The 27,045-nt window shown below is 41.8% G+C and overlaps 1 protein-coding gene across 1 annotated transcript in view; it reads left to right on the top strand.

The window, feature by feature from the left end:
- LOC137525561 (somatostatin receptor type 5-like) overlaps positions 1–4,270 on the top strand; it is a 47,129-nt gene extending 42,859 nt beyond the window's left edge. The window contains exon 2 of the mRNA XM_068246698.1: positions 2,751–4,270. Coding sequence (XP_068102799.1) covers positions 2,815–3,921 — 1,107 coding nt within the window. The 5' untranslated portion in view covers positions 2,751–2,814 and the 3' untranslated portion in view covers positions 3,922–4,270. The remainder of the gene's footprint in view (positions 1–2,750) is intronic.
- The last annotated feature ends 22,775 nt before the right edge of the window (positions 4,271–27,045 follow it).

The raw sequence follows: 27,045 nt of genomic DNA, 5'->3' as shown, positions 1-27,045 counted from the left end.
AATCCCCAACCGAGCATTCAGTCTGGCTTTGCTATAATGACTCAGCTATAATGATTTCTGAGCAGAGCCACAAGAGGGCAGGCTTGGGCTTGAAAAAACACCACAGAAGACAGACTCAGCTATAATCATTCCTGAGCAAAGCCAAACTGAATGCTCAGTCGGGGATTTTATCAGGGCTGATAAAAAGCAGGCTCAGCAGTGAAGAATGAAACAGAGATCAGGGTAGGTGTTTTCTCTAATGCCCCCACTGATATATATGGTAAAATACATGAGGGTGCTCCGTCTCTGGTTCACTTTAACATAATTGTCAAATAAAAAGAGGATTTTTTTAAGGCTTCAGACTCTCTTTAAAAAGCACCTTTTCTTAATGGCCTTCCCAAATGTGAAATGGACTAAACATATTTTGCTGTTTCCATACATTTCTTATCACGTTCTTTTCTCTGAACAGTGAACTAGTTACATTGAAATTGCACTTTTGCTGAAAGGTTTGGCAAGGATTTTTCTTTACAAAAACTGTTTCAGCTTTCTTGCATTGATTTTATGAGCATAAATAAATGCAGCCATTCTATAGGCTTCCCAACAGTAAATTGCCGGGTGGGTGTGTCATAGGTGCCTATTACTTAAAGAGGAACTCTAATGAAATGTAAAAAAGTGCTTCATTTTTTCAAGAATTATGTATAAATGATTAAGTCAGTGTTTGCACATTGTAAAATATTTCCTCTCCCTGATTTACATTCTGACATTTATCACATGGTGACATTTTTACTGCCGGCAGTTGATGTCAGTGGAAGGAGATGCTGCTGGCTTTTTTGGCAGTTGGAAACAGCTGTTATTTCCCACAATGCAACAAGGCTCCCACAGTGTGGTGTCATGGTCCTGACACCACACTGAGGGAGGGGTTTCACCACAATATCAGCCATACAGAACCCCCTACCGATCCGTTTGTGAAAAGGAATAGATTTCTCATGGGAAAGAGGGCATCAGCTACTGATTGGGAAGAAGTTGAATTCTTGGTTATGGCTTCTCTTTAACGAGTGCAGGGAGAATTGCAATGCAGCTGATTACTCATGCCACAAGATGGGATTGGCTTGGGCAGGAATGGGACCATATGGCTTGGGGGGGGGGGGGGAGCATAACTAAGTTGCCCTCAGGGAAGGGTGATGGGGATGGAAAAATGCCAAGAAATGGGTGGTACTACAATTGTCAAATATAGGGTAAGAAAATGTCAGTGTCCAGCTTTTCAGTGCTTACCATTGCATTTCCTGCTTTTCAGCATGCCTGTGTCTGAACTTCCCCAAGAATGTGCTACAGGTTTCTAATTTACCATGCAGTAGATGCTCAATGTATTAGTTTTTGCTAACCACTAACAGAGGCAGGTACCACCTCTGACAGAGATTGTGGCCACCTATAATTGCTGGCCAATATCAGAATCCAACTATGAGTGCTGGATTATTTTGGGTGCCTCCTATGACTATTAGCACATATTAGAGGCCATCTATGACTGCTGGCAGATATTGGGAGCAACCTATAGCTACTTGAAAATATTGGGTCCACCTATGACTGCTACTAAGAGGCCACTTGTTATTGCTGACCAAGGTGGCCTAGCCCTTTAAGTGCTTTAAGATTGAGGGGCTCTACTAAGGACTGTCCCTCACCTGACAATTGCTCCTGTGTTGCTTGTCTATTTAAAGAGAACCCAAGGTGGGTTTGAAGAATATTATCTGCATACAGAGGCTGGATCTGCCTATACAGCCCAGCCTCTGTTGCTATCCCAAACCCCCCTAAGGTCCCCCTGCACTCTGCAATCCCTCATAAATTACAGCCACGCTGCTGACAAACAGCTTGTCAGAGCTGGCTGTGTTTATCTCTATAGTGTCAGTCTGCTGTTCTCCCCGCCTCCTGCAGAACTCCAGTCCCCGCCTGCATCCCTTCCCTCCCTGCTGATTGGAGGGAAGGGACGGGGGCAGGGACCGGAGCTATGTAGGAGGCGGGGGAGCAGCTGAGACTGACACTACAGATGTAAACACAGCCTCACACCACGGCTGTGATTTATGAGGGATTGCAGAGTGCAGGGGGACCTTAGTGGGGTTTGGGATAGCAACAGAGGCTGGGCTGTATAGGCAGATCCAGCCTCTGTAAGCAGATAACATTCTTTAAACACACCTCGGGTTCTCTTTAAGATGTAATTCTTAAGACCTTGGCCTTCTTAGATCCACCTCCCACATACTGGGGTCCAGTCAGTAATAGTATAAGGGAGATAAATCTGGTGAGGTTGTGTTCTTGGGAGTTGCTAATTTGCAAAGAAGAAGCCACCCAGCATATGAAGATGGCCCTCAAACAGTCCCTTTTAAAAGAAAAAATAATGACCCCATGGAAAATGTCTTCCTGTCTCCTGGACCAGTCCTCCTTTGAATTTGCTGGAAAGTTAATGGGCAGTCCATACTTTGAGTGTGCCAAAAGTGTACTGATTTTATGGTTGAGAAAAAATTCAGACTTGCAGAGAGAAAGTCTCTCTTCTTGTAAGCTTACACATTTTGGGCACAGGTTTTTTTCACTTGTAAGAGGTCCACAGAACACAATATTATTGTATTAGGTGGATAGGTCCCAGGTCCCAGAAGAGTAAATCATTAATTTACAGGAAACTTCAGTTTATTGGGAACAATCCAGATTTGACGTGCTGAACCTTTGTGTAATTCATTTGATTTTCTCACAGCATTAAGCTTTATGTATGTTATCTTTTTGTCTTTCAGTGCCACGTTTCTCTGTGTATGTGATTGTTCATCTGCCTTAAAGAAGATTGTTTAAAGAAAGAAAATGGATCCCATTTCCCTTCCTATAGCTTCTCTCCTTGAGCCCGGCACACAAGAGCCCAATCTAACATACCAGAACATCAGTGACAATGGGACACTCCTGGAACATTCAGTCTCACAAATGAGCTCTGTCCTTATCCCTTTTATTTATCTTCTAGTGTGCGCCATTGGGCTCAGTGGGAATACCTTGGTCATTTACGTTGTTCTTCGTTATGCCAAGATGAAGACTGTGACCAACATCTATATCTTGAACCTAGCAGTAGCTGATGTCCTCTTTATGTTAGGATTGCCTTTCCTTGCCACGCAAAATGCAATCTCCTATTGGCCCTTTGGAACTTTTCTCTGTAGACTGGTTATGACTGTTGATGGCATAAACCAGTTCACCAGCATCTTCTGCCTAACTGTCATGAGCATTGACCGCTACTTGGCTGTGGTTCATCCAATCAGGTCCACCAAATGGAGGAGGCCTCGAGTGGCAAAAGTCATTAGTGCCACTGTTTGGACTGTTTCCTTTCTAGTTGTCCTACCAGTCATCATCTTCTCAGATGTCCAGCAAGATTTGTACACCTGCAACATAAACTGGCCAGAACCAGTAAATGTTTGGTCTACAGCTTTCATTATTTACACATCTGTGTTGGGTTTCTTTGGACCCCTCTTGGTGATTTGCATCTGCTATCTTTTAATTGTCATCAAGGTGAAATCTACCGGTCTTCGTGTTGTTTCCACCAGGCGCAGAAGATCGGAGCGCAAAGTCACGAGAATGGTAGTCATCATTGTGGCCGTGTTTGTGTTTTGCTGGCTTCCATTTTACATCCTAAACATTGTTAACTTAACATTTATCGTGCCGGAGGAGCCGGCTTACGTTGGTGTGTATTTTTTTGTGGTGGTCCTGTCTTACGCCAACAGCTGCGCCAACCCAGTTCTTTATGGTTTCCTTTCAGACAATTTCAAGCAGAGCTTTCAGAAGGTTCTTTGCCTTCGCAAAAGCAATGGCATCAAGGATGCAGACCTGACCGAGAACAAGCAGGAAAAGAGCAGTCGGGTACAAGAAACCATGCTGACGTCTCGGAATTCAGAGTTTAATGGGCATATGCAAACAAGCAAGGTCTAAAGACCCTTATTGCTTCGCAAATATGTAAATACCCACCGAGTGTTTTAGTAAAACCTTCAGCTATTTATGGCCTGGCAGTTTCTTGATAAAAGATGGTTGCACTGGGCAACATTTAAATGCCTCCGTATTGTTTATGTAATTGTAGTATCTGGTTCTACCCTTGGATAATGATGTTTGCAGCGCGTGTACTAGGTATTATCCAGTTCTCCCTCCACCCCGCAGAACAATGCACTGAGAGGATCTTTAAGAACCACTTGACAGTCAATTTATGTGAAGCTATTTTTGTCGACACTTATCACCGTTTAGCGACTATTCAGGCTCATGGTCACATTAAAACACTTGAAAGGTAGAGACTGCATTGTGATGTAAACATATTTTGCATTCCCCCATGCTAATGTGTGTGTTCGTTGTGTATGCCAGAATCTTGCTGGAAACTAATCTCTATTCATGCCAGAGGAATAGGTAATGTACAATGAAGACCAAGATATGTTCTTCTGCTGAAAGCTACTGTTACTGTTGTTTATATGTCAATTGCCTTAGGCTCCCTCCTACCAAATACAAGTGAGCCATCTATGTATACATAATTTAACTGATATATTTATTCATTTTATTTTTACAATGAAAAAGTTAAATTATTTTTTTAAATGCTAAGAAAAGTGTAACCATGTCTACTTCTTATTCCATCTACAGTATAGCCTTTTCTCTATCTCTCTGGCCTATATGCAATTCAACTTTTCACTTGAGTATTCTTCTAGGTGATATGTTTACACCTGGGCCCATATGCAGTTCACCTTTTCTCCTGAGTTTTCTCCTAGGAGATAATTTTTATCTTCTCTTTAAAAAAAACCGTTTTCAGCATTTTACAATTGGAAAAAGTACCAAAAAGTGGGTGAAAATTATTTTGAGTATTTTCTTGCTTGCTGCTGGTGATTAAAAAGGCATTTCATGACCTGGGCCCATATGCAATTTACTTTTTCACCTGACTTTTCTCCCAGGAGATAATTTTTCAACTTCGATTTAAAATAACTTTTCAGCACTTTTCAACTAAAAAAGTACCAAAAGTAGTTGAAAAATTACTATCAAAATTATTTTGATTATTTTTTGCTTTCTGGTGGCTTAACCACTTGCCGACCGCACACTCATACCGTGCGGCGGCAAAGTGGTAGCTGGAGGACCAGCGACGCACATATGCGTCGGCAGGTGCCTCCCTAATTAATCAGGAAAGGCCTTTCGCGCGAGCGGGCGTTTCCTGTTAGATCACGGAGCGGGTCTCCGTGAATAGCTGATCGCGGCTCGCAGACTAAATGTAAACGCAGGAGACGTTTGTCTACTTTGTTTACATTGAACGGCGCTGCTGCTACAGCAGCGCTGTAAGGCAGATCGGCGATCCCCGGCCAATCAGCGTGACAGAGGACAGCCTGTCACTGGCTGCACAGGACGGATAGCGTCCTGTGCAGCCCAGATCACCAGGGGTGAGAGGGAGGGGGGAATTTCGCCGCGGAGGGGGGCTTTGAGGTGCCCCCCCCCCCCCCGCAACATTCAGGCAGGCAGGAGAGATCAGACCTCCCCTGCACATCATTCCCATAGGGGGGAAAAAGGGGGGGCGATCTGATCGCTCTGCCTGCAACCTGATCTGTGCTGGGGGCTGCAGAGCCCACCCAGCACAGATCATAAAAACCATCGCTGGTCCTTAAGGGGGGGGTGGTAAAGGCTGGGTCCTCAAGTGGTTAAAGGGCATTTTATTGACAACTTTAAAAATATCACCTAGGAGAAAACTCAGGAGAAAAGGTGAATTGCATATGGACCCATGTCAGTGGAATGCATTTAAATTTGTCACCAACAAGCAAGAAAATACTCAAAATGATTTTGATAGAACTTTTTTTTGTGCACTTTTTGGTTCTTTTTCAATTGGGAAGTGATGAAAACTTATTTTAAAGAGAAGATGAAAAACTTTCTCCTAGGAGAAAACTCAGGAGAAAAAGTTAATTGCATATGGTCTTCTGTCTTTATCTCTCTTTGCCTTGCACATTTTTTATCTTACCTTGGAGCTTATTTACAAAGCTTAAGAATTATCTCTCCTTATCTGTCTTAACTCGTGATTAATTGCTTCATAAATGTTTTATCTCATCATTTTTTTTTCTGGGGTGAAAAATAACTAAGGAGAACTAACTCATAATACATGTTTTGTGAACCAATCCCTTTATCTCTTTTCACTTAATTTATGTAACACCTTTACATCACTTAGCATGCAACAGCATACTAAAATAAGGAAATGAGAGTAATAGCCAGGGGTGCGCAGAAACTATGCCTAAACATAATTACGCATTGTAATTCATAATTACGCATCGTAATTGTAATGCAAAGTTTGTAAATTACGCTTATAAATTTACGCGTAAAAAAAATCTACCGCTATGCGTAATTACGGCTGTTACACATAGTTCACATGTATCTTAGCACGTTCGAAGTCACCTACGAATGTGCTATACATATGTACGCATACAGATGTTAATTATGCATGGGCATGCACATGGGAGATATTACCGGATATACACATAGAAATGTACACATTGTGAAGGGGAATGTATGCATAGAAATGCAGATGAATGTGGAAATTTGTATGCATTCAGTCATAAGTGTCTGCATGTAATTATGTTTCAGCTTACACAGAATTTGGTAATTTAAGGCGTAATTACGTTTGACAACCGTAGGTGAAGGTTGGCCTCAAATAATTACGCTACATGTAATTGCGGAAAATTAAACATAATTAAACCTAATAGTAGTTTGCTCATTATGATCATCCCTAGTAATAGCAAAGTTAATTTAACCAGGAGCTGCTTGCTTTTAACACTTTTGCCCATATGCAATTCACTTTTTCACCTGAGTTTCCTCCTAGTAGTTTTTCAACTAGTTTTTGGTACTTTTTCAATTGCAAAATGTTGAAAAGTTAGTTTAAATACAAGATAAAAAGTAGGAGAAATCTCAGGAGAAAAAGTTAATTGCGTATGGTCAATGTAATGTGTTGAAATGTAATTTATAAATAAGAATGATGTAGAAATCTTTTCTCATGAGCTGTTGTTCCTTATGAATTTCTCCCTCATATCCTTTCAGGTTACACCACAGTCGATAGGCACCCTGGTGAGGGTATCCGTGTGCTAAGCTGATATGGCGCTGTAGTCCAGCAGCTCCCAAAGCATAAGTAGAAGAGATCAGCCGCACCACGTAGATGTATTCAAGCTCTTTATTGCATAAAGATAACGCCCAGGGACAGCGACAGACGCTGTTTCGGAGACAAGCTCCTTCCTCAAGCTGTATAGGCTCACTCAAAAGAGATAACAAACACAAAGGCATTTATATACAGTTTCACAGACTAACCAGCAAGCTCATGGTGACCCAGAACTCATTGGGGTGTGTAAGGGACTACAACAGTTTCAATAGGGCCACTTGGACCAATCAGATAACATCACAATACAAAAAAGCATGAATATCCAATCACAGGGCAAAGCATAATGAGAGGACCTGATGGGGAACAGATATGTAAATCAGCAGCCGTTATCACAGCATGATTTAAAAAGTGTCATATCCCTAATGGCCAATCAGCACTTACCAAGTCAGGAGGACCTGATGGGAAACCACAGCACTGTCATAACGCTCCTCCCAATCTCCCAGAGGGCAATGCGAGAAGCGTACTGCCGAAAAACGGAACGAATGACGTCATGATGTCAGCCGTTTACATACGTAAAAGCGTCCTAGCAATGCGTAAAAACGTATGCGTAAGATCCTCAACAGCATCCATGCGTAAAAGCGTCCTAACGAAGAGTAAAAACGTACGCATAAAGTCAAATGTGGAACCATATAAAATAGCCGCTATGCCAAACGCAAAAATACGCAAACTGACGCATAAAACGCATATAATGCAGAACATGCTGACAAAGTCAGCACCGTAAATCATCAAATGATGACCAAAAGCAAAAAATGCTAGTGCTGTGGTAAAGTAAGGCTGAGTGTGCCATAATAGATAACCACCCTTATAGATAAATCGTTGTATTAGATGTAAAAAATACAATAACAATAAAGAGACCCACACATCAAAAAGCAGCAACTCCCAGTATACTCAAAGTGTAACCCACAAGGGAAACACACATAGCTGGACTCGGCAGTCAGCACACCACCAACGCGGCATAGCAGACCGCAGAAAAACATGTAAGGGCACAATATATCAATGAATCTTACACTCAATTAAAATATAAAAGTTTAAATGCAAAAAGAAAGGTCATAATCCCGGTTGAGACCGCCCCCTCCCAGGGTACCCAACCTCCTGAACCAACCCGCCTCCCGCCTAAGTAATTCTATACTCTACCGAAAATTCACAAGAACCTACTCTGGCCTCCGGGGAGACCCATTGTGGCCGGGGTAGGTTCGGTGTTTGTCCCTTTAGCTAAGTTTCTGGACAAGCTTTTGCAGCCGTTTGTTGTGTCTTTAGATTCTTATCTAAAAGACACCACTATGTTTTTGGAGAAGTTGGGCAAACTTCAGATTGATTGCACGGATCTCCATCCCACATGATGGGGGTGTAGAGGCTGTCAATTGGTATCTTTTGACCCAGTCTGACCTGACCATTGAACAGAGAAAGTTTGCAGTTTCACTCTTGAGGATTATCTTGTAGGAAAATTACTTTGAGTTTGAGGGTGTTTTCTATCAGCAATTACGGGGGACGGCAATGGGTTCCAACATGGCCCCCTCCTACGCAAATCTTTTTATGGGCCTCTATGAAGAGGCATTCGTCTATACTAGCATGTACTTCCGCCAACATGTGGTTTGTTGGTGGAGGTACATTGACGATATTTTTTGCGTTTGGAAGTGGCCACAGCTGGCATTTAATTCATTTATTGAGGAGCTTTCGAGCAAATGCCCCCCCATTAGATTGACATCACACTTTGACTCGAAGAGTGTTTCCTTCCTGGATACTCAGGTTGTCTTGGGACCCGGTGGTTTACAGACAGATCTGTATGTTAAACCAACAGATAGAAATTCTGTTTTGGAATTCTCTAGCTTCCACCCCAGGTCGACCAGGGAACACATTCCTGGTGGACAATTGCAGAGAGTCTCCAGGATTGTATCAGATTCTGGCCAGTGCGAAATTCGGCTTAATGAAATGAGGGACAGATTTAGGTCAAGGGGGTACCCTGAACATACCCTGGTATCCAACAGACCCACCAGAAGATGCCATGGAGGAGTGAGACTCCCTTTTGTTTCCAGGTACAATGCCTGCAGCTATAAGCTGGGGTCCATTGTACGGCAGCATTGGGGCCTCTTACAAAGTGCTTTTCCTCAGGTTCCTGAGTTTCAATTTCCTCCTTTGTTATCCTTCAAATGAGCCCCTACGGTTAGGGACAAGATTCGAGCCCGCACCCCTTGAGCTGTGGTACAGAGTGGCCGAAGTGACACCTTTCCATGTTTAGGATGTCATATGTGTTGAATCCCTTGCTACGCTTATCTACTCCCCACAAAACTTCATCTGAAGCTCAGGGGAGTAGATAGGCATACTTGTGGTAAACAGTGTGCTGTATGCCCAATAAGCTATCTGATTTTGTATATAGGGTATCATTTTAACCGTGACAAGTGAGAGAATAGATTTTGTGTTGTTTGACAACTGAGGGCTAAGTGATGTGATTTTTTTTTACCGGAAAACTGAATGAAAAGCAATAAAACTGTTATTTTCATGTACTCTATACCCCTAAATAAATAAAAAACAACAAAAGTGACAGCATTGAAAAGAGAATACATAGTTACTCTAGGGACTTAGCTTTTAAAATATGTATGCCATGAGAGTGTATTACTGTTAATCATGAAGATAAGGGCTTTTAATTACTGATAGAGTACAATGAGAAAACAAAAAACACAAACCAGAAACTAATATATTATTGCCATACATTGTACTAGGAACATTATTAAAATGTTGAGATAACCAGGACAAATTAGCAAATACAATGTGTGGGTTTTATCTATGGTAACATTGTTTATTTGAAACCTATAGTGGATGGAAATGGAGAAATAGTGTATTTTTTCTTTTTTTTTCTCATTTTTCCCTTTAAAATGCACAGATAATAACATAATTACTAAAAGCAAATATCACCCTCACAAAGCATAATTTGTGGCAAAAAAACAAGATATAGATCATTTACATCTGATGAGTAGCAATAAAGTTATTGGTGAATGAATGGGAGGAGCGCTGAAATGTGAAAATTGCTCTGGTTTTTAAGCAAAAAACGCCTGTGGTGCTGAAGTAGTTAAGGGAGATAAGTTAAGGAACCCATCCAAAGGTACTGAGTTCAGCATACGTGGTCTGTATACTTGTGATTCTTCATATGTAGTTTATTTACTTAAATGCCCATGTGGGCTATTATATGTGGGAGAGACCACTCAGCGATTGCGTGAACGTATCTCCTCACATAAATCGGCCATTAGGACCAAGAATATGTCTCAATCTGTCTCGGCCCATTTCACCCAGTTCCGCCACTCTATACCACAGCTCCGTGTGCAAGTCATTGATGGGGTTCCTGTTCATTTTAGAGGAAACAGGGAAAAGGAATTACTTAGGCGGGAGGCGGGTTGGATCAGGAGGTTTGGTACCCTGGGAGGGGGCGGTCTCAACCGGGATTATGACCTTTCTTTTTGCATTTAAACTTTTATATTTTAATTGAGTGTAAGATTCATTGATATATTGTGCCCTTACATGTTTTTGTGCGGTCTGCTATGCCGCGTTAGTGGTGTGCTGACTGCCGAGTCCAGCTATGTGTGTTTCCCTTGTGGGTTACACTTTGAGTATACTGGGAGTTGCTGCTTTTTGATGTGTGGGTCTCTTTATTGTTATTGTATTTTTTACATCTAATACAATGATTTATCTATAAGGGTGGTTATCTATTATGGCACACTCAGCCTTACTTTACCACAGCACTAGCATTTTTTGCTTTTGGTCATCATTTGATGATTTACGGTGCTGACTTTGTCAGCATGTTCTGCATTATATGCGTTTTACGCGTCAGTTTGCGTATTTTTGCGTTTGGCATAGCGGCATAGAGCCCTTTTGATCACACTCCCACAACTGGGAGCGTTCTGCACAAGCGCAGTTAGTGAAGACTGTAACTGTGCTTCTGCAGAACGTTTCCAGCCATGGGAGAGCAATCTGGGGGTGTGCATGGGCGAAGCAGAGTGGCCTGCAACCCAACTGGATTGTGGACTCCATTGTGGCTCAACGAAGGAGACTGGACTGACACAGAGAAAGGAAACAGACTACGTGGGCTGGAGGAAGCCCCAGATGGGCATAAATCCTTTTGTTTGAAATATCTCAGGTTTACTTTAAGGTATGGAATGGTCATCAGTAAGGCCAGGTTGGAAAGCCACAAGGTATTCAGGCTTTATCAGTCATGACCAAAACAATAATAATATTAACATTTGTATAGCACTATTCTAATACATGACTTCAGCCACTAAGGGAGCGCTCAATAGGCCACCCTGGAGCATTAGAGAGTCTTAACCAAGGACTCCTTGCTAAATAAGTAACTGACTGCAGCTAGGATTATGAACCCCGGTCTCCTGTGTCTAAGGTGGCATTTTTAACCAGTACACTATCTAAAGACTGATACACACTATGTGCCTTTCTCAGATGGAAGAGGAAGGGGATCGGGTTTTTATTTGTTTTTTCTTTACCCTAAGGCCATATTTTGTATTGCCAGCATGCTATTAATGATTTTCAGGACAAATTTAACCTCCTACCTTTTGTGTCTATCAATTTAATCCAGGCACTCTTCACCCTGGCCATGGCAGGCACCATATTGTCACTGTAATTACATGATCATGAGGACAGACAGATATTTTAAAAGCGGACCTGAACTCAAACTTCCTCTCTGCTCTAAAAGATAAGAGACAGCAAAATATCCTTTAAAGAAAAACATTTCTTTGTTACAGCTGATACAAATCCTGCAATAAATCTGCAGTGTGTCTACCTGCTTTCATGGAAGCAGACATATTGTTAACATCCTGGGCCATATGCAATTCACTTTTTCTCCTGAGTTTTCTCTTAGGAGATAATTTTTCACCTTCGATTTAAAACAATTTTCCAGCAGTTTTCAACTAAAAAAGTACCGAAAAGTAGGTGAAAAGGTACTGTGAGTTCTATTTTGAGTATTGGTTTGCTTGCTGGGGGTGTAAAAGGCTTTTTATTTACAAGTTGTGAAAATCTCACCTAGGGGAAAAGTGAATTGCATGTGGCCCCCAATTAGCTCTCTGCCATGGCAGGAGCTGACACAGCCGTGAGATCAAATTACAGTGGTGATTCATCACAGTTGAGGGGGAATTAGACGGGATAAACTCACTAAATAGATATTGAGTGCATTTGTTTATGTTTTCCTTCTGTCCTGTACAAGAGTTCAGGTCCACTTTAACCACTTCAGGATTCTGCATACGCATAAGTACGCCCCTGAATCCTGAAGTGGTTTCCATGGAAACGTTCCATGTCAGTTCAGGGAGGATGTCTCCGTGAACACCCTGCGAGCCTCCGATCGCGGCTCGCAGGGTAAATGTAAACACGCGGGGAAGATCTTCCCCGCTGTTTACATACATAAGGCACTGCTGCGCAGCAGCGCCGTAGAGGAGATCAGCGATCCCGGCCATTGATTGGCCGGGGATCGTAGGCATCTGATAGGCTGAAGCCTATCTGAGGCGGCGCAGGACGGATTTCCGTCCTGCGCCGCTCACAGGGGGAGGGAGAGGGAGGGAAGGTGAAGGAGGCCAGAAAGCGCTGTGGAGGGGGGCTTTGAAGAGCCCCCCCCCGCAAGCGCAAACAGCCGCCGGCGATCAGACCCCCCCAGCAGGACATCCCCCTAGTGGGGAAAAAAGGGAGGAAGTCTGATCGCCCTGGCTACTATCTGATCTGTGCTGCGGGCTGAAGAGCCCCCGCAGCACAGATCAGCAAAACCACCCGGAAGTGGTTAACCTCCCTGGCGGGATTGACGTGTAAGCATGTCAATACAAAACATGCTGCGAACAGTATTGATGTGCATCCATGTCAATACTCTCCTCCACTATATACTACACCCTTGCATGACACATAGTTAAAGAGAAAAAAAAAGGTTATAAAAAATTAATTGGATCACTTTTTGCACAGAAATCCTGGGGAAATTGAATGCCAGGGAGGTTAAAGTGGACCTGAACTTTTGCACAGGACAGAAGAAAAACATAGAGAAATGCACCCTGTATGTATTTAGAGAGTTTAGCCTGACTAATTCCCCCTCATCTGTGTCTAATCACAAGTTGTAATTTGATCTCTCCCCATCAGCTGACTGCCACTGCAGATAAGGCAGATAAGCTCATTTGAAATCATAGGATGTTAACCCTATGTCTGCTTCCGTAAAAGCAGGAAGCAGAAACACTGCAGATTTATTGTAGGATTTGTATCAGCTGTAACAAAGCAATGTTTTCCGTTAAAGGTTATTATACTGTTATGTATCTTTTAGAGCAGAGAGGATATTCTGAGTTTAGGTCCGCTTTAAGCTTTATTCACCATGGAAAATGAAAGCAAGAGTTGAGTAACATTGAGTGTTGCTGCTTGACAATGTTCTATGCAAAGTTCCTGCTGAGAGGTCTGCTTAGGACCCCTTGCCAATGTTTACTGTTTCTCCCCTGACACAAGGGTGCTGTAACGATTGTGGAACTTTCTCCGTGATCAGTGCACAACGCGTGCGCTGACACGGCCGAAATCCTCCACAAGCGTATATTTGCAGGCACCCAGCAAAAGGTGCTACGCACCTGTAGAGGGAAATTCCTGTCGGCAGATGGCGCTGGGGAGTGCAGAGGAACCAATCCTCTGTACCTCCACAAGTGCCAGACAGGAATTGTACGAAGCGCAGAATGCAATCGCAAGAGAGGCGATTGCGAATGAGATTGAGCAAAGGGACAGGTTGTATGTGTGTGCGCCAATCCAGTCGCCACCCCGTGACCGCGCACACACAACAGCAGATATGAAATAGGAACGCGATCGCGAGAGGTGCGATCGCCAGACGTGACACAAGGCAGATCAGAATAGAATACGATGGTAGCAAAGGCACAGCAAATAATACAATAAGGAGATATGGAAAATAACAAACGCTAGCTAACCGCGAACACCGCACTCATTCGCAACAGTGCACGCGGTTATGCGCGGTGTCCACGTGATAAGCACAATAGAGACAAGCACGCCTAACTAACCATCGACAGACATACATGAAACAGAGGACGCGAGCGCTTGCTTAACGGTTACCTCACCGAGCCTCCAGCAAGCGTAGCAGACAAGACAGACACACGAAAACAGGGACAAGCGAGAGATAGGATCCACAGCACTAGCGAAAAGTGGCTAGCGCGATCCAGGTACAGAGTAGCAGAACGGTAGGATCCCCAGCGCTAGCGAAAAGTAGCTAGCGCGATCCCAGAAGACAGAACAGAAGGATCCCCAGCGCTAGCGAAAAGTAGCTAGCGCGATCCCAGGAGACAGAACAAAAGAGATAGCTGGTAGCAACCGCTGCACCAGCTATACTCCAAGAACAGAGATCAGAACCATTTCCTGTCGACCACCTTTGGGACTGGACAATGGCAACAGGCAAGACAAGACAGAACAGGCAATACAGATAATACAACCTGACTGGGCTAGAAGGGGAGCCTAAAGCAACCCCCAGGAATTAACTATACTAGATAGCAATGGCTGACACTCCAGCAGTGTCCATCAGGAACAGACCATGGAAAGGAAATGACCAGCAAAGCCTTCTGGGAAACATAAAGCTCTTATAGTGCCAGTCATCAAAGAAGGCAGGTAGGGGATTTGCATAACGAATGCATGCAAATTCCCCAGCAAGAGAACAGACCAGAAACTTGCAATGGAAAGACAGGTCTCTGTTCCAGAGACCTGCAGCCCACAGACTAGAGGAATGGACAAACAGCTGTCTGCCTGTGCAGCCAGCTGAGCGGATCATCACAGGTGCCTTGTCATTAAGAGACAATGGCCAGTCACTGCTGCCACAGATGATTTTAAATGCTTTCTGGTAACTGTGAAGGAGGGTAGTGAGCTGAAGGCTAAAGCAGTGTTGGGATGGAAAGAAGCTAGCAAATTATTAAAGAGGTAGTATAGTGACATATAATAGAATGTAGTAAATTATTCAGGATAACCACTTTTATGTTAATTATCCTGGTTTCAGCACCAGAAACACGTTTTATATTTAAATATTTCTGTAAATTGATATGTAACCCCACCCTCCCAGTTATGTTTAGTCTGCACTATTTAGCTATGCAGAATTCTCCCCCCAGAGCATTCTGGGAGATTAGGTATTACTTCTACTGGCTTCAAAACACAGAGTAAGCAAACATTTCGCAGCAATGCACCTTGCCAACAGTAAAGTTGCCACCACCTGTGATAAATTTAAAAATGTAAATCAGGATCAGGGAAGATTATACAAATGCTGACTAAATGATCTATAGATGGATATTGTAAATGATTATCAATTTTTTTCATTATGTTAGTTTCAGCACAGTTCTTTAAACTATTACAAATAAAATATTTTAAATAAAATAGTAATAATATAATAACATAACATAATTATTTTTAATTATTAATAAAATATTAAGAATACATATTTATAATAACTATTTAAAATATTTTTTCTTAAAGCTTTTTCTTATAGCTGCACTGCATGCTAGATATTTTATGGTCTATCTAACTACATACACTTAATCTTATGGCTGCATTATTAAAGCGGAACTAAGGTTAAGGGTAGAAAAACAGCCTGGTAAATAGCAAAATCAAAGCCAAGTATGGTAAAAAATAAATAAATAAATAAATCTTAAAATGCAGCGTACCTGTAAAAAGCAGTCATTTTTAACACCGTGGACAGATTAGACGGTGCTTATTAATTGGTACATACTAATACTGTATATTCCTGCGTATAAGACTACTTTTTAACCCTTGAAAATCTTCTGAAAAGTTGGGGGTCGTCTTATACGCCGGGTGTCATTGATGCGGGGTGATACGCCTTATCCTGTTACCGCCTCTCAGATCTCCCTGCTGAGGGAGCGCAATCTATTCTTCCATACCGCTCTGATAAACAGGTAGACAAGGAGAGCTGACCAGTCTACTTAAGGAGAGTTGACCAATGCAACAAGTCAATTGACTATATACTGTTATATACTGGGTAACACATACAGTACAGCACCAGTACATGATTTATTTTTATTATTATTTTAATTTGGTGTGCATTGGAAGAGGGGTAGTCTTATACGGCGAGTATATCCCAAACACTATATTTTAAACGGGAAAAGTTGGTGGGTCGTCTTATACGCCCAGTCGTCTTATACGCCGGAATATACGGTATCTTAAAATCTTGGAAAAAAAACCAAGCATATTTTGTCAATGATTCATGTTCTGTTTTTAACCATATTTAAAATGGGTGTAACCAAGGCTGGACTCGGATGCCCCTCCCACCACTCATTTCACCAAAGCCGAACAGTTTGGCCCTCTTCATGTCTGGTACATCCCACTCAGTGCACATTTGATGAGTTGCCGCATTGGGCAGCAACCAAGCAGACATGTAACTACAAATCATGGGACCCCAGCAAAAAATTTCACCACACCCTTTCCCTTGTCTACCCCCGGTGACCCTCACAGCTTGTTTCCATACAAGTCTGTGGAGACTTTGTATACTTGCGATGTGATGCAGTGCGTCAGAAGTATTGGTCGTCACATTCCTGACACAACGTCTGCAGTGCGTTACTGCATGATACGTGCCTACCGCATGGATTATGCAGCAATGCAAGTCAATGAGTGACGTAGCAAGTGTGAATGACGGGAGCGCGGTGTGACACAATGTGTATGCGCGGTCCGGACCGACAGGTTTCTCAGTGACATCATAGCCGGGGGCGGGCGGGCCTCTGCATAAGACCCTGTCACTGCACCATGGAGCAGGGTTATATAAAGGTTCATATCTGCGGTACTCGCACCACATCGCATTACATACCTCAAGTGTAAAGCTGGCCTAAACTATGCTGCTACTGTGCAACGAGTGGTGTAAAATAGTTTTTATTAGCTTCACAAATAATAATAAAATTGCACTTGATACATGAAAATGTACTTGAGTAAAGGCACATAAAAAGTATGATATGGAGGGGTGGCATGTCCTTGGCGGGCCACAGCACTGGATAGTTCTTGAAGCCAGAGTTAGAAGCCATGCACTGAAGGAGACTGTTCATACGTCATACGTTGTTTCGGGGATGTATGACGTCAGGACATCATGAACGAATCCAACTGCTAATGAGAAAGCAAAGTATAGTTTTGCCTTCTAAACCATAAACATGTAAATATAATAGAACCTATTATATATAGAACAATAGGGCTTGGTTATAACCCGCTAAGTCTGGGGACTTTGCTCTTGTAGTTTTAGCATTACTTTACAAGGATGCTTAAAGCGGTCCTAAACTCAGAACTTCCTTCCTGCTCTAAAAGATAAGCAACAGCATAATAACCATTAAAGAAAACCATTTCTTTGTTACAGCTTACAGAACTGCTACAATAAATCTGCAGTGTCTATTTCCTGGTTCCATGGGAGCACAGAAAGAGTTAAATATGTTTACATATTAGCACATAACACGGCACAAACCTTGACATAGCTCAGACAGAGCTGACAGCTCAAATTGCACTTGTGATTACTTGCAGATAAGGAAGAATTAGACAGGCTTTTCTCTCTAAATACACACAGGGTGGATTTCTCTGTGTTTTCCTTGTCTCCTCAGCAGAGTCAGCAAGAGTTTAGGTCTGCTTTAAACCCCACAGTTCCGTTACCAAATAGCTTAGAAGCAATTCTCACTTTTATTGCTGCATATTGTTTTTTATTATTTACTATTTATATAGCGCCAACATCTTCCATAGCACTGTATAGAGTATATTGTCTTGTCAGTTACTGTAATTGTCCCTCAGAGGGGCTCACAATCTAATCCCTACCACAGTCATATGTTTATGTAAGTATGTATGTATGTAACGTAGTCTAGAGCCAATTCAGGGGGAAGCCAATTAACTTATCTGTATGTTTTTGGGATGTGGGAGGAAACCAGAGTGCCTAGAGGAAGCCCACACAGACACAGGAAGAACATACAAACTCTGTGCAGATAGTGCCCTGGCTGGGTTTTGAACCGGGGACCCAGCCATGCAAGGTGAGAGCGCTAACCACTGCACCACCGCGCTACCCAGAATGCACAGTTAAAGGGGAGGGATAGCTGGCAGGCAGTGAAGAGAAAAGGCCCACAAACACCTCACAAACGGCAGCAGCAAGTGACAAGAAATAAATGCACCCCCGTCAGACATTGCTGGGAACTAGCCCTTATTCTGGGAATACACACAGAATGATCTTTTTTGGCAGATAAATGGCTCGATAAATAATTTCCAATCTGATTTCGATAGTTTTTCTGATCGATTTTCTCATAGAGTTGAATGGAAATCAATTGGAAAATTGATCAGAAAAACGATCGGAAAATCGACCGGCCAGTACATCTGCTGAAAAAACTCATCGTGTATTCCCAGCATTAGAGACTTGTTTACTGCAACTGTAGACCATGCACAAACATCACAAGAAAACAAGTCAATGCCTGTGTAAAACTTAAAGCTATAGGCTTGCTATAAACCAGCGGTTCTGGATGCTTGCTTGGCTTAACAAGGGCGGAAAGGGATCATTTGCATATTTAGTAGGTGTGCATTGTGGGTAACCACAAATGTCCATTTGTAACTGAATTATTGCAAATTTCCTTCTGTTTTAAGAAGGCAATTACACCAAGCTTTGCTTTTTTAGTAGGAGGGCTTTTTGGTTCCTTTCATCCCCCTATACATTCCTAGTAGTTTGGGTCACCCTGAGCTGCTTGGTTACTCTATAAAAAAGAAAGGATTATATTTTATATCCGTTAGACCTCTAAATAAAAAATATATTTTTGCAATTTTATTTTTTCAGTTAAATACAAAAAAAAAGTAAAACGTATACTGTATAGCTACATAAAAAAATGCATTACCTTTTAAGCAAAACTTACTGATTTGCTCATTTTTCATATATGGCCCTGTGTATGTATATTCCACATAGAACCTTTAGACCCAATCCATAAAATAATAGACCAACACTGTAGTGTAAACTGCAGTGACACATATCAACTATTCAGATTTTCTCTCAGACTGGAAACTCACTAGGCAGTGCAGAAACGGTGCATTTTCTGCACTGTACGTTTTCATTTTTTTGCTGTTTTTGTTGTGTTTTTTCTGCGCTTGTGGTTGCATTTCGCATGTGCATTTTTCATGCATTTTTATGTGTTTTGGGTGCGTTTTGCGTTTTATATTTTTTACAATAATCAATGAGATAAAATACAGTAACATTCAAAAAAACCATCAAAAACCCACGTAAAAGCGCATTCCCCTGCATCTCCTTTGAGATACAATATGTGCGTTTTACATGCGTTTTTGAAAATTATGCAGCAAGTTGTGCGATTTCAAAAACGTACATATATGCATTTTTTACATACAGCCCATAGACTTGCATTATTGGCATAAATGCTAGCATTTTCCGCAACGCTAACGTTTCTGCCTAGAGTGTTCTATCTGTTTGTTTGGGCTACAGCACTTTAGTTTTTGCACTTTGAACAAGCAGCAATGGGAGATGGGTGTTGCAGCAGATTGGGAGTATGGATCACAAAGATTCTGTGTATTTGTGTTCCTCAAAGTTCAGCTCAGGATCCTGTATATTTGTCCGAGACAAAGATTTTTCTGTTGTAAACTTATGGACCACTAGAGGTCTCAGTTTCCTTAAAAAAAGAAAAAAAACTTTGAAAAGTCCCAGTACACTGAAGTGTTAATAGGAGTGTGTAGTCCAGCCTTGTAAGTGTTCACTAAACTTATTTAAAGTGTTCACTTATCTGATTCGAGCATAGTGACTCAGCCCTCTTCACTTTATGGATTATTATTATGAAGGGTAGAACATTACGTTCACAAGGACTTTTTTCACTCCCAACCACAGTTGCACTGATCACTGCACAGACAGCTGCACTGTACACTTGTTGAGCAGTTCAGCGTCCTGTCCACCAGCGCCATTTCGGTGCAATTAAAATGCAAATGCAACACTACGTGTGTCAGCGTTTGACACGTAGTGGTGTCACCTGGTGGTAGAGAACCACGACCTGCACTCAGATGTGACTCCATGGGGGGTCATCTGTACACCACCGATACGGAGTGCTAACAAGCGCTCACCTGCTGCAGGAGAGCAGGCGCCCATCTGTGGGCCTGAGCCCACTGCTGTGTTTTTATAAAAATGCATGCATTTTTGAAATTAGTTTTAAGCTGTTTTAATGCGTTTTAGTGGAAACTCCCCCTTAGTGTCAGTAACTCCCTCCCCACCAGCACCACCCCCATCTTATTTCTGCTGGTAGATTTTCTCTTTTGAATTCATTGACCCTTATTCAATTTGCTTTTCAGCACTTTGAAATTGTAAAAGTATCAGAAAGTAGGGAAAAAAAGTACTGTCACAATTATTCTGAGTATTTTCTTGCTTGCTGGTGACTTAAAATGCAGTTTACTGATAAGATTTGAAAATATCACTTAGGAGAAAATTTAGGAGAAAAAGTGAATTAAATAAAGGACCTCTGGCCCATATGCAAGTAACCTTTTCTCCTGGTGATATTTTTAAACTTGTTAATAAAATGCCTTTTAAGCCACCAGAAAACAAGAACACACTCAAAATCAATTTGATAGTACTTTTTCATTTACTTTTTGGTACTTTTTTTAGTTGAAAAGTGCTGGAAAGTTATTTTAAATAGATGAAAAAATATCTCCTAGGAGAAAACTCAGGTGAAAAAGTGAAGTAAATAAGGGCCTCTATGTGAATTGCATCATACAGCATCAGAGATGTTCCTGTAGCAGAGAAAGTGGCATCAACACAACTAGGGGGATAAGGATACATTTCCATGAAAGTGATTTTCACATCAGAATTTTCACAATATATACAGGTGAAACTCGAAAAATTACAATATAGTGCAAACATTCATTTATTTCAATAATTTAACTTAAAGTGAACCCGGGTGAAAGTAAACTGATCAGATAAACAATTATATGTATCTTCCTACTACTAAAAGTGACTTATTTAAGGATCCCATGTTTTTTTTTTTTATTTAAACATTTACAAAGTAGGTTGAAAGTTTTACTGTCTCTAATCAGTGGCAGCCTATTAAGTGTCCCAGACTTAAAATACATGAACTATTGATCTTTTTATATATCTCTCTGGCCCATATGCAATTCACTTTTTCACCTGAGTTTTCTCCTAGGTGATAATTTTAAACTTATCAATAAAATGCTTTTTAAGCAACCAGAAAGCAAGAAAATACTCAAAATAATTTGATAGTACCTTTTCACCTACGTTTTGGTACTTTATTAGGCCCGGTTCACATTAGCGTTCCCTGTCCGGATTTTCCTGATCTGATCCGGACCGTATACTGTACAAACGGAACGTACGTTCCGCATAGCAATGCAAAGGCTATGCGGACGTTCACACATGTCCGTTCCGTACAGTACGGAGCCGGACCGGATCCGGACTCCGGACACTTTTCCAACATGCGCTATTTTTTGGGTCCGGATCTCCGGCCCACGCACCCGGACCGGAGCCGGACCTGAGCCTGACAGCACCATCAGGAACACAGAAAGCAATGGGGAACGGAAGGCACAGAACACACTGCCTACAAAAACCTGACGTTCTACCCCACTTCCTATGCGTATCCAAGCGGCCATTTCGGATGGGGACACATGGGCCAAGCATGTCTGGAGTGGAGCAGCAGTGACAGACGTGCTGGAGCTGTTTGGCAGAATGTCGGAGGTGGAGGTGAGGCCTACAGCGGAGGAACCTTATTCTACAGGTGCACCAGGTGCACCTTCTGCTGACCCCAACATTTTTTTATTTAAACTTCACTATTTTTTGCCCACGGATCCGGATGGCAGCCTGATGCATGCCTGATACAAACAGACCGGATCCGGATCGGATCCGGATCGGAACCGTACGGTTCTGATCAGGATCAGGTCCTGATCCGATCAGGATCCGGTCCGTTTACTTGCCAAAACGCAAGTGTGAACGGGGCCTTAGTTGAAAAGTGCTGGAAAGTTATTTTAAATCAAAGATGAAAAAGTATCTCCTAGGAGAAAACTCAGGTGAAAAAGTGAATTGCATATGGTCCTCTGTCCTCAGAAGTTGTATTCTGCCAGTAAAACCTTTATTGCAGTAATTTGCCTATCAGTGGTGTTTACATTATTGCTGACAAAGAGTGGAAAAGACAGAAGTTGTCACTTCCATGCCTAGAAATTACGGTAACTCTTTTAGGCAATAAAATAAATCAGTTAAAAGTTAAACAGCCTGGTTATTATGTTTTGCACTATGCAGACACATGTTTATCTCGGCATGAATTTTTTGCTGCTCTGAGAACAGATTAGTGAGTATCGTAATGTGCTAATTACGTTTATGCAAAATCTCGCATAACATTTCGCAATTAAGGCCATATGTAATTACGATTTGGAAATTCTATTGATATTATGGTATCCATTCGTAATTTTGCACATTTACACTAAATTTCAAGTAATTTTGTGATTTTAGCAGTTAATAGCAAAGCCCCCATAGGTACATATGCTCCCTTATGTATGGGGGAATAGGGGGAACAAGTCAAAATGGCCTTATAGATTTTGAGAAAATTGATTTTAAAAATGCATGCGATGAAAAATGGTTTTTTAAACTCATAATAATGACAGTTTAAAAACATTTTTCCTTTGCAGTTTTAAAATGTTTTTTTAAAAATAATTTTTTTGTCTCGTTGCCACTATTCCTCTTAACGTATGTAGCAATTTTGGCCTTTGCTATTAACTTAAAGAGAGTCTGAAGCGAGAATAAATCTCGCTTCAGACCTCATAGATAGCAGGGGCATGCGTGCCCCTGCTAAAACGCCGCTATTCCGCGGCTTAACGGGGGTCCCTTCACCCCCAAATCCCATCGGTGCAGCGGGGGAGCGCTTCCTGGTTGGGGCAGGGCCAACCGCCGCAGCCCTGCCCCACGCGCGTCTGTCAGCGTGTATCTCCGCCTCTCCCCCGCCCCTCTCAGTCTTCCTTCACTGAGAGGGGCGGGGGAGAGGCGGCGATGCGCCGCTGATAGACACGAGTGGAGGCAGGGCTGCAGACGTTAGCCCTGCCTCCAGGAATGACCAATTCCACGACTAACGTTTGCGGGGGTGGGTTTGGGGGTGAAGGGACCCCCGTTTAGCGGCGCGATAGCGGCGGTTTAGCAGGGGCACACATGCCCCTGCTAACTATGAGCTCTGAAGCGAGATTTATTCTCGCTTCAGAGTCTCTTTAAAAACTTCGTAATTACGAAATTAGAGTTTCCGATTGTCATTGTTGTGACATCATTTCAACAGTGACACAAATAGTAGTAAAATAGAGTTTGGAACCTGTGTCGTTTTTGTATTGCTACGATTGTCTGTGTCCCTATTATAGAAATATCACTCTCCTACTGTAGTTCTTGTTGTTGCTGTCACAGATCCATCCCAACAGTTGTACAGCATCAACACATCATCAGTGGCTCTAATCCCTATTTCCATTACCAAGTTTTTAAAATAATGCTTCCAAACTACACTAAAACTTTTTGGGTAAAGAAAAGGTAGGTTTATTACCTTTGCTCTTAATACCCCAACTCCATTCGCAGAAATGCAGCCCTAGACTTCCATAGGGCCTTCACCATGCTTCACTGTTGGCTGCAGACACTCATTATTGCACTGCTCTTTAGTCCTTGTGAATAACCTGTGTTTTGCTACAGCCAAATATATCACATTTTGACTCATTAGTTTACAACCTCTGGTAGGTTTTTATTGCTGTCTAGGTATTGTTGTGTTGAAGAGAATTTTACCAAGCTCATGTTTCTCTCACAGGTGTTGCAAAGGACAGGACTTCAGGCTACATTTCAAAAGTGACACAAATAGTAGTAAAATAGAGTTTGGAACCTTTGTTGTTTTTGTATTGCTGTCTTTGCCCCTTCTATAGAAATGTTACTCTACCACTGTCCTTCTTAATGTTGTTGTCACATATCTGTTCCAACAGTTGGACAGGAATGACACAGCATTAGTGGCTCTAATCCCTACCTATTAATACACTTTTCCTTCCCAGCATTTATTACTTAAGGGTGAGCTTTAAATAATATGAATGAACTTATCTATGCAGACATTAAATGTAACTGTTTTTTTATTTTGGTTATTAATAAAATATTAAAGACATACTCTAATGAATGTGATTTTGCAGAATGTTAGTGTTCTTATACTTAATGTGCTTGAAAGTGTCTTAGAATAGAACCCTGATCCATAGTACAATATACTTGCATTACTGAATACTTTTTAACCATGTCAGTGCTATTTACATGCAAATTAGTAATATTAACAGTGAACTAGCAACAGTGTATACCAATCATCATCTAAAATATCTGCTACGTTCTCTGGTTGTGAATTGCTGTTCATATATGGGCTAGTGATCAGTCATTTTGGCAATATAATGTAACAGGAGTCACATGCTTGTGTTTTAAAACAGAGTTAAAATCAGTAATGAAAGTATACTGAATCATTAAACATTGTTCAGCAGAGTCTTATTTTAAACTATTTTAAGCACATTTAAATATAAGTAACATCTTTTTTTTCTTTAATGTGAACCTGAGGTGAGAGTGATATGGAGTCTGCCATGTTTATTTTCTTGTAAACAATACTAGTTGCCTGGCAGCCCTCCTGGTTTATTTGGCTGCAGTAGTGTCTGCATCATACCAGAAACAAGAATGCAGTTAATCTTGTCAGATCTGACAATAGTGTCAGAAACACCTGCTCTGCTGCATGCTTGTTCAGGCTCTGTGGCTTAAAGTATTAGAAGCAGAGGATCAGCAGGATAGCCGGGCAACTGGAATTGCTTATAGTGGACCTGAACTCTTGAACAGGGCAGAAGGAAAACATAGAGAAATGCACCCTGTGTGTACAGTATTTAGAGAGTTTAGCCTGTCCCATTCCCTCTCATTTGTGTCTAATCACAAGCTGTAATTTGATCTCTCCTGTGTGTCACCTGACTGCCACGGCAGATAACTCATATGAAAGCACCGGATGTTAAAGGGGAACTTCAGCCTAAACGAACATACTGTTATTAAGTTACATTAGTTATGTTAATTATAATATAGTTAATATAATCTCTTACCCGCCCTGTTTTAAAAGAACATGCAAATGTTTGTGATTTCATGAGGGCAGCCATCTTTTTCATGGGGGCAGACATCTTTTTGGGTGAAAGGAGGTGACAGGGAGCATGAGACATAGTTCCAACTGTTCTGTGTCCTGATCACCCCTCCCAGCTGTGCGCGCTAGGATTCAAATCTCAAAATCAGAATTAAAAAAAAAATGCACCAAAACAGCAGAACGGAAACAACAACATCAGAAATCCCATCATGCTTTGCACAGCATCAGGGGAAAAATGCCCGGGCAATTTTTTTCTGTGCAGCTAAAAATGAGGCTTGGGTAAGAAAAACAAAGTTCCGATGCTGTGAAACTGTTAAAGAAACACCAAACCTTTTCAGTTCTGCTGAGTAGATTTTTAGACCGGAGGTTCACTTTAATAATATGTCTGCTTCCATGAAAGCAGGAAGTGGAAACATAGCAGATGTATTGCAGGATTTGTATCAGCTGTAACAAATAAAATTTTTTAAAGGTTATTATGCTGTTGCTTATCTTTTAGAGCTGAGATGAAGTTCTGAGTTCAGGTCCGCTTTAAAAGGAAATAAATATGGCAGCCTCCATATCACTCTCACCTCGGGTTCCCTTTAAATGCTAGCGTTCCTCTGGCATAGTAGTGGTTAACCATCCGTGTCTGAGTAACTCATAAAAAGGAAAGGTTAAACTGTGTAATATCACCTGGGCACTTTTATTGTTTCATATTGAGTAAACAGGAAACTATTGATCTGAATGTCTGTATATACAGCAACCATTGCTAAGAATTTTACTTGTGAAATGAGGCGTGATGTACTTACTATTTATTGGTGTGCAAAGGCAAACCAGAATGGATATTTTGAAGTGTTCCAATAAAACTGTTGTATTTTTAAAACTTTTATTACTCCCGTGGTGTTCATTTTACTCATCTTTCAAGCGTAAGGCAGCCTGTTCTGCGTATCGTGCGCCATAAAGCTCTGCCAAAAAGGGGAACTGCCATTGCCTGGATCAGGCCATAGTGCTCTGGTCTTTACAAGTACGGCGGTATACATTATAGCTTATCTGATAACATAAATGCACAGTAAACAATCATATTCTACTAGATTAGATTCGTAAGATTAAATCCAGTAGAAACAAAAAGGAGAGTCTGTAACATGTTGTTTTTAGAAACACCACATCTTTTGTTTATATGAAATACAAATTCTAGCATTATTATTAGGCCCGGGGCGCTGCTGCATGGGGAAAAGCGCATCGGTGGGTGCATGCAGAGCAGGCTAACAATCACGGTACTCATGTTGCCAGGATCCACATGCCGTGTGTACTATGAGATGTAACGCAAGGGACCAGGAAGTAAGTACATGTGCCGCATAGTCCCCGGCAAGGTGAGAGCACCTGCTCTGCTTGCTCCCCCCCCCCCCTGCCTGGCTAACATACTTGGTTTCCTATACTGGGGGCACCTACACCAGGCTAGCTATACTGTAGACACCTGTACCTGGTTTTCTATACTGGGGGCACCTATGCATGGCTTCCTATACTGGAGGCACCTTTACCTGGCTACCTATACTGGGGTCTCATATACATGGCTACCTATACTGGGGGTACCTATACTTGACTATTTATACTGGTGGGGACCTATACCTTTCTACTTATACTGGCATCACCTACACCTAGATACTTATACTGGAGGCACCTATACCTGGTTAACTATACTGGGGACACCTATACCTAACTAGTGATACTGGAGTCACCTGTACATGACTACCTATGCTAAGGACACCTATACCTGGCTACCTATATTGGGGGCACTATATCTGGCTACCTATAGTGGGGCAC

This window comes from Hyperolius riggenbachi, chromosome 7 (genome assembly GCF_040937935.1).
Source record: "Hyperolius riggenbachi isolate aHypRig1 chromosome 7, aHypRig1.pri, whole genome shotgun sequence".
Classification (NCBI taxonomy): Eukaryota; Metazoa; Chordata; class Amphibia; order Anura; family Hyperoliidae; genus Hyperolius; species Hyperolius riggenbachi.
This window is presented reverse-complemented; position numbering and strand designations above follow the sequence as displayed.